This window comes from Fulmarus glacialis, unplaced genomic scaffold, assembly GCF_000690835.1.
Source record: "Fulmarus glacialis isolate BGI_N327 unplaced genomic scaffold, ASM69083v1 scaffold34202, whole genome shotgun sequence".
In the NCBI taxonomy this organism is placed as follows: domain Eukaryota; kingdom Metazoa; phylum Chordata; class Aves; order Procellariiformes; family Procellariidae; genus Fulmarus; species Fulmarus glacialis.
In genome coordinates, this window is record NW_009196494.1 from 3420 (window position 1) to 12632 (window position 9213).

At 35.3% G+C, this 9213-nt stretch overlaps 1 protein-coding gene across 1 annotated transcript; it reads left to right on the forward strand.

The window, feature by feature from the left end:
• Positions 1-627: 627 nt before the first annotated feature.
• GOLT1B (golgi transport 1B) lies at positions 628-8527 on the forward strand. Its single transcript, XM_009572211.1, has 4 exons — positions 628-714; positions 2544-2722; positions 6038-6119; positions 7481-8527. The coding sequence occupies exons 1-4, from the start codon at positions 631-633 to the stop codon at positions 7517-7519; spliced, it is 384 nt and encodes a 127-aa protein (XP_009570506.1). The 5' UTR covers positions 628-630; the 3' UTR covers positions 7520-8527.
• Positions 8528-9213: the final 686 nt, after the last annotated feature.

Consider the following 9213-nt stretch of genomic DNA (forward strand, 5'->3'; position numbering starts at 1 on the left):
GGAGACCCAAGCTAGTGTTTAATAGCTGTCAGTGCATGCGTAACTTGGAAGGAGCCTACAGCATTAATCTGAGTTGTGTTCAATACAAAGGTTGGGGGAAGTGGGACTGCTATGCAAGATTATGGGAGGTGGAATGTGAGGTCTCAGGAGGATTGAAAGGACCAGGGTACTTATGTTACTGTGGTAAACATAATGGGATAAAAGTTGCAAATGGAAAACAAAGTTTCATTATCTGTTCACAAAACAACCCTTTTCTCCATACTAGCAGTAAATCAAAAGGGATGTCTTTGCCCTTTGTGTCTATGCATGCATGCTTTTTTTGTTGCATTTAATTTCAGTATATAGTTGCAAATATGTATTTTTTTTGATAAGTAGCCTCCAAAGATCTTTCTGTCTGTTATTGAAGTAATTGGTGTCTACAAGACTTACTATATTTGTACACTCAAAGTTTTTAGGTGGTCATAATACAGGCTGAGGTTTTCTATAAATTTAAAATGTCTGTAAATTGGATGTTCTAATTAGGTTTTTTCACAGTTTACATTCTAAGTTTTTCACAAGTTTTATGCATGAGTTTTTTCTGGTACCGTGTTCTGTTACGTACCTAAATTTGTTTCTTTTTCAGAGATTGGAATGGGACTAACAGGCTTTGGAGTGTTTTTCCTTTTCTTTGGAATGATACTTTTCTTTGACAAAGCTCTTTTGGCTATTGGAAATGTAAGTTCCTGCTGTTTAGTCTTAGATTCTGCACTGCTTAGAATTAAATATATATTAAAAATAAACTAAATATAGAACAATGTTATCAATTTGAAACTGGATCACAAAAAATACTGTGGCAATTTGGAATAAAGGAAGAGTTATGCTCAGTGATGAGAGTGAATCATTTTTTCTGATTAAAGTTAGAGCAGCTCACATCAATCTAAATATCGTACCTCCAGATCAGGCCTGCGGTATGTTGGTCAGACAAGAAACAGCTTGTTCAACAGTTGTTATGCTGCTGCAAATAAGATTTTTAGATTGGCTGTCATTCCTAACGCTTTCTTTTTTGTGATCTTGTAAGATAACTGTCAAATTTAAGTATCTATTTGGATAAGAATAGTGACGTGTTCTGTACACGCTAGTGAATGTAGCTTAGCTGTGCTTTATGAGGAAAGAGAGCAGTACGAATTGCTGATAGAGTTTGAAGAGCCAATCACCCTTCATAGTAGAGAGATGTAATATCTTCATTTTTTACCAAATCAAAGTTTTTAGTTAAAGTAGGATAGAAGATAAATCCTAGTTCTGGTACACAAAATTTGCAATCCAAAGCAAATATAAAATGACAGGGTGTTTTCTGAATGTGATAATCTCTGGGCCTCTGCTGTTCTCAGCTTTGCCAGCCAGCCAAGAGCACAGCCTGGTAGAGGTTCGCATCCTCTTTTGCTGATGCCTAAAAGTCTGTGGTTAAAACTGATCAGTTTCATTCTGTGGCAGCAGAATCAAATACTGAGATTCACTGAAGGAAAATTTTAGAATGTATATTTGAATTTGGGTTCATTAGTTGAAGCATTATTCTGAACCATTGATAAAGTGCATAGTGGAAGAGTAAAAAATACAATAATGCTTATTTTTTTCTTTTCCTAACGTAAGGTGGAAATATGAGGCCCTGATTAGGGAAAATGATGAAAACATAAGTAGGAAGAGATAATGACAGGCTATATGGTAACCAAAGATAATGCAAGAAAAGATACTATATCCTTACAGAAAGTTTAAAAAAAAAAAGATATCAGAAAGGGGAAAAGGTGGTAAGAAAGTGTTTATTAAGTAACACACAAAACTTAAATTTCATCTATAATCTTGAGTAAAATTCCCTTTTGGGCAAAAGATGTTGCCCAGATGCGTACTTACTACCTGAAAGAATTCAAGTCCTGTTGCTAAAGTACACTAGAAGTAGTTCTAACTAGTTGGGACTAGTGCGATAGTGTTCAGTGTATACTGGAACTAGTAAGTGGTAGAAATACTATACACAGTAAAAAAATCAACCAATCAACCAAAAAAACCCCAAGGAAGATGACTGATAATGCTCTTCAGCTGTTTTCCTTTTTTGGCTTTGCACTGTTCATTGTATCGGTACAAGCTGTTGAAGATGTCCATGGAATAGAACAGAGGTGCTTTTGTAACATGTCTATTCTCAGTTTTTAGGAACTTTTGTATGTCAGTGGTATTAAGCTTCAGCACTGCTTGTGGATAATGATTGTACTTATGTTACAGGACAGATAACTGTTGTCACCAGGTCTTTTGACATGGTTGTTTGTCATAGACCACAAAGGTAGACTCTTTACTCTTTAAGCAGCTGAGAGAAGTGCTTTGAATGCTAGCTACAAATGCTTTAAGATAGACTTTACAAAAGAAAATCACTAGTAAATTCCTTCTCACCGTCCATCTTTTGGTATTAAAAGAAGTTGTGCAAGAAATGCAATCTAATTTTGTAGAATATATGTATGTTTACATCCTAAACTTAGGAATATAATGTAATTTCTTTCTTTGCTTGGTTTTTGTCTTTCTAGGTTTTATTTGTGGCTGGCTTGTCTTTTGTTATCGGTTTAGAAAGAACATTTAGATTCTTCTTTCAAAAACACAAAATGAAAGCAACGGGCTTTTTCCTGGGTGGTGTGCTCATAGTTCTCATTGGTTGGCCTTTAATAGGAATGATCCTTGAAATTTATGGGTTCTTCCTATTATTCAGGTAAGACTTGATTCAAAATACCTTTCTGTATTAGTGTATCTAGGAATAAATGTATTCATTTAGTGTTGCTGCATTACAGCTGACAAAGTGGCATCCTTTAAATGTTCGCTTTTGATAGATTTTATATAAAAGTTGTTGATTTACATTTGCAAGAGGTGGAAAGTTGGTAAGTATTTTTCCAAGACTCCATCTGCTAATGTTTGCGGCATATACCAAACTGATTTTGGTAATGTTGTTTATGTCTAACCAAAGAATTGTAAAGCTTCAAAATATCTGGGAGCCCAAATTGTTAGCAGTGCAAAGTTTAAATATTTCCTCATAAAAAAAGGCAACTTAGATACTTAGTATTTTGGGGGGGGGAGTTTGTTCTTTTCCTTAACAAGTGGGGCAAAATACTTTGTTACAAACGTCCTAGGTTTGTAACCTTACCATTTCATTACTATGGTAGCCCAGTGAAAAGATGTTTTCTGTCATGTTTCATTACACTTGTGCCCTAGTATAGTCAGAACTGCTGGTTTTGGCTAGCATTATCTGGACTGAGTTAAGGAAAGGTGACAATTCTTATTTTTTGAACAGCAATCTTGATATATGTTATAGCTTTCACAAGGTGTCATAAATGCATTTGTAATGGTGCAAGAATTTGACTTGTTACAACCTGTATATCTATATTTTATCTTGATTTCCATGGTTGAAGTTCCATACTTCAGTATAGAACAAAGTACAAAATATGCTAATAAGTGAGAAGGGAGGCTGTTAGTTGTTCTTGGACTTCTGTTCAGATGAAGACTCTTCCACTAATGCTTATTAATCTAATAACAGACCCCTAAAATATTTTTGAAGTGTTCAGCTGCTGGCTAAATAATACAGTTCCTGTTAATCAAAATCAAACCACTGTTCTCATGGCGCTCTTTTTTCCCACTCAGTAAAATTGTATGTTAATCCTGTATTTAGCTTAGATAAAACGTTTAAATATTTTAGAAAAAAATTTTAACTTGGCTTTTAATATATGCTCCTTACTGTTCTACCCTGTATTACTTTGAACTCTATCACTGCAAGTGTTTTGAAAATCGCAGTATTTTACTGAATACATTGTCGCTTCTTGCATGTAGCGCTTGGGTTTAATCAGCCAGTACAAAGCATGTAGAGCGTGTTTCCAGCCAAACACTCCTTCTTTTAAAAGATCTTGAGAGAATTATGAATTACTGTGTCTAAGCAGGTACAGTTACATATTATCTATTGGTGCTAGCCAGGGGCTAGCAGGGTGCAATAATGTTGAAGGCATTGTACAAGGTTAGTGGTTATTCCTAGGTCACTAGGACTATCCCTTAGCCAGAAGAGTATCAACAAGGGATAGATAGTTCCAGGTGTGAATGTTTATCTGATCTGTTTTAATTTAAAACATCTCTAGACCATCTTTTCTAGTTCTTAATAACTCTTAGAATCTGAATCCCTTGCTACAATGTTAGCTAGTTACTACTTCAAAGCTTTTTGTTTTGCTTCAGTCTTGTTCATTTCAACCATTGTCATGTTTTTGGCAACTTGCTCCTTTCTGAAGAAGTTAAAAATGGAGCCTTTCCTCAAGCATCATTTTATATGATTCCTCAGGGTCCCGCTGTTTGGTTGCGTAACAGAAAACTTCCCTGGTTATCATTGGTTTCTGAAGTACATAATTTCTTAGGCGCAAGGAATGCCAGGTCAACTTATGCACCTTTGGATTTCTTAGGGCAGTATGTTGTGAGGATGCGGATTTCTGTGTATCCTAATGGTTCTAGTCATGTGGATTACTAGGACTTTTATATGGAAAACCTTTATATTTATCAAGAGCAATTTAGCAGTTCTAGTAACTTCACTTCAACTCAGACTAAGATAGTACAAATGTAAACCATTGTATTGTACTTTTTTCAGTCTCTTGATTTTTAGACCACTAAACCAGTTCCACTGACTGTTCAGATCCCTCTAGAATCTTTGCTCGTAGGTTGTTGTCTTGCATGTCTAGACTACTTTTGCACAATCACCTTTCATATACCCTGTAGCAGTAATCGCAGAGCCCCTGTTGTCCACAAAGCAACGGTTAGGTACTGGTGACCAAGAACACTTAAACAAAAGACAAGATTGCAAAGATGATGATTTTTTTTTTTAAAGATGCATCTGATTGAAGTGAGAGAGAGACACGATTATTATTTTACTCTGGTTTAAATCTAGAATGTCTTTCCCTTAATGTGCTGCCACAAGTTTCCTATCAGAGGTTTAATCTTTTGCCATGTTGTCACATGCTCAGATTGCATTCACTGGAGAAGGCTGTTACAGGACAGTATCTCTTGTTGTACTCTAAGCTGCCTTTGGAGCCTTGTTCAGATTACAGGCATCCAAAGTTATGGCTAATAATATTATCCTGCTATACTGACTATTCCTTATTCTTGGCTACAGCAATTATTTCAATCTGTTACAAGTGGTTTGTGTGCCCTCCATTGCAATTTACCGGACCACTGAAGTGATCTCCGGGAAAAACTTGCTGGTATTGATACTATGCAGCAAATAGTTCTTACCAGTGTAGTGAAGAGGATGATGACTTGTGAAACTTCACTGTTTCACTGTGGCTTTCGTTACACATTAATCCTTATTCTACGCAGGGAATGTATAGCTCAACAAGAGAGAACTCAGAATGTGACCACCAGCTGAATTGCTGCAGTTGACTGCAAACAGCTGAGATACTGGCTACAGAGATGAAGTGGACAGTGCAGGGGGCTACACCATAGCAGCTATGCTAGGCAACATCCCCTGGCTCATGATTCAAATCCCTGACTTTACATGAATTTGTCAAATAAGTGAATACACAACTCTCATGCTTAATTTTCTTTAGTTTATGTAAAGAGTACCATATATGGTTTCAAAGGGGATTTCTCAGAATGAACTTCAGTTGTTTTTACATAGGGTATTGCAAGAATGTATTTCCTATAATGTAAAAAGAAATTATCTCAAAATATGTATGGTAACTTTGAGAAATTAGTTGCGAGCATCAGTTCTGTTGACTAAGCTGGGTATTCTTTCTTTAGTTATTTTTTGAAGAGCTGACTGACGGTTGCCAGCTATGAAGAAAATTAAGTCCATTTAAAAATAAGGTGTTTTGTTCCCAGTTTTCTCCTTTCTCTGCTGAATGTATATTGATATATTTGGTAAAATTAATGTGCTGCTAACAAGCTACAAGATTTTATCTAATCTTGGTTTAAAAAATACCTCTTATTTCTTCATTTTATATCAATGTAAGTATAGTTTAATTGTAAAAACTAATACGGTCTTCTGATATCTTACCTAAAGGGGGTTCTTTCCTGTGGTGGTTGGCTTTATTAGAAGAGTTCCAGTTCTTGGCTATCTCTTGAATTTACCCGGTATAAGCTCGGTAAGTGTTCAGTAATTCATGCAAAATTTGAAGCTTGTACTGTTTTTTATTCCATTGTTACGGCAATAGTAGAAATGCATCAGAAATAAATACAACTTCAGAGTAGCAACTTTGAGTATATTCCTGTATAGTTCTTGCACCATACAGATCACCTTCATTCCCAGTGAGAGACTTCTAGATGTAAAAGGAACAAAAGGATACCTTTGCAGAAGCTGCCCCTGCTCACACGTTGTGAAGTGGAAAGAGCCCTGGATTGTGACTCGGAATGCTGGGGTTTTGCTTCCTGCTTCACTGCTGGCCCTAGGTGACTAGATAGGTGAATCATGCCACTGTTCTGTGCCTCTTCTCCTGTCTGTATGATGAGGAGGACACTGTTCTTCTTTGTGTAGTAGTTGGATATATTTATGAAAAGTGGCCTGTAAAAGCAAACAGTTTAGTTCAATGTTAAGTTGCAGCTTGTATGCAGTTGCAGAAACTCTCATGATGCATAATTGTTCATCAAATATATTTATTAAGGTCCACTGCAGCAGACTACGTCTTGCTATTTACTAAGATTTGTATTTTTTCAAATGCAGTTTTCCATTTTCTTAACCAAATAGCCAGGGATTTGAAGACAATTAACAGGTGCCAGAAAGATGTTAATCTAGGGTGTTTCAGTCAACTACTTTTACTGTGCTAATTTCTGTACATATTTTAACACAAACATTTCTAACCCTAGTTTTGAAAGCAACAGTTTTAATAGCTACTACTAAAAAATTAATAGGGGGTATAACTTAGATGTATAGAGTCTGTTTTTTAAAAAATAGCATTCAAGATCATCTGTTCCAATCTTAGTTAGGCCAAGTTCTGGCTCATAATTCATGATCAATTGAAAGTTTGATTTGTCAATTGATCTTACTTAGTCATTTAATTTGATCATAATGGGGTTAAATCTTGTTTTAAAGAGATAATTGTTAATGTTTTATTCAAAGCCTACGTAGGCTCAGAAGAGAATCCACAGTAATGGTCAGTTGAAATATCTTACTTGGTCTACTAATGCATGTGTGGCTGATACTGTATTGTTTTGTTTTAATCATTAAGCTAGCAGTGTTATCTGCATTCTTCTATTTCCTTTTTCATTCTGTTGCATCTTCATGTTGCACTGTTAATGTCTATATGAGAAAAACATGTCATGCAGAAACACAGTTGCAAAGTAAGATTTTTAATTTTCACAAACTTAAATCATGAGACCTTGGTGAGTACTATTTGACTCTCATTTTCAGTCACATACTAACTGTACAAGTAGCAAGTAGTATTTGAGAGTAACTTCATTGTACATGAGTGTCACGCAGTTTAAAACCTTTTTCTCTCCTTTTCTACAGCTTGTAGATAAAGTTGGAGAAAGCAACAACATGGTATAATGACAAGAGGGCAGAAGACTGATTCTAAACTTATTGTATTATTTATAAAATCCTTTTGAAGAATACTCAGCACAAAGATTAAGTTGTGTACAAAGGAAAAGCTTGTTACATTCTTTACATAACAGTTTAATTTAAAGTGTATAGTCAACAATATACATTAGAAAAGAAGCTCAGCAAGTATGCTTCTAGGAAAGTAACTCCAGAGTTCAGGAAGTAAACTGAAGAGGTGAAAGTCATGGAATAACCCATGTTACAACTGTTCAAGACTACTTTTGTTGTTTTTGGAAAACATGCTAGAGGCAATGAACCCTCGTGGAATTAACAGAGCCTGTACTTTACCTCCTTATTTTGAAGGTGCAGTAGAGCAAACAGGCCTACATTTTTAAGGGTGACCCTAACTTATCCAACCCTCTGCTTGCTGTCCTCAGAGTGCAAAAAAAACCAAACAGAAAAATTCTTGTGTAACAAGAGATGCGTCTTTGCATGAAGGTTAAGATGACTATTCATCTTTAAGTGTATTATGACAAAAAAAAAGAAACCCCACACGGTTCTGTTGTAAACGTTTTTGTAAATATATGGCTGAAATAAAACATTGTTATCTTAATGTTTCAAAGCCAAATGTAAGTTGATTGTATTTGCCTTCTATTTTGGAATATGCAAAAGGTCAATCTTTAACTTCAGTCTTAAATGTTGGTTCTGAACATGTAGAGCTCAACAGGGAACTCTGGAAACTGACTTGCACTCCTTCCAGTTTGTTCTCCTTGAGTCATGTTACATGTGCATCTGGATGAGAATGTAGCCCCTTGTCACTAATGTGAAAACTTTGTGGAATATGCTTAGTTCACAGAAAAATGCATTTGGTTAAGGTGCTGACATGAACCCTGTGAAATGTATCTTATCAAAATTTGAACTTTTGTTTTTAAATGGTTTGAAGCTAAGATTTCTTTGTTTACTCTGGAACTACAAATTGACTTTTATTTTTTACAGTAATAAAATGAAAAGTTAAAATTCTGTGTACGTGAGTCTCTGGGAGAAAATTGAGCTAATGGGGCTAACTAAAGATCAGGTGCCAATCTCCATATGTTTTTTAACTTGTTGCTTGGGTTATCTTCAAATAACTTAAAACTTCTATCAGTCACAGCAACAACTTTGCTGTTACAGAGATTCTTAGCTAGCCTGGAATAAATCTCCCCTACTAATGCAAGGGTCACATTTCAGCTTCTGTTGGAATGTTAAAGATTGTGCACTTTCAATAGATTTAGTTACATTGTATCCTCACCTAACAAAATGTGACCAGTAAGTAAATTGTATTCGTGGAGGCTTTGGGGTTTCTGTTGTTTTTCACTTTCTTTTCCCTTAAAAGTAATCCTCAAAAAATTACGGAAATGCAGTGGTAGTATTTCAAGTACCTATGTAGTCTTAAAGGTCTAATGACTATTCAGTGTGGTGGTTTTTTTTCTTCATTATGCAGTTAAAATTGGTATTTTCCAAAATAACTTTTAAGTTAAGAAGAATCGTCATATACCAACCCTTTTGGAAGTTGCTATAAAGTTTGTTTGTATAAGATGTGTTTTATTTTCATTACAACTGTATAAATAGCCACAATCTACTATTCCCAGGGTTTAATTTGCTTCCTTCTCAAACTGATTCAATGAAATGATTCAATGAAAAAAATGCCATTATATTTGTAGTGA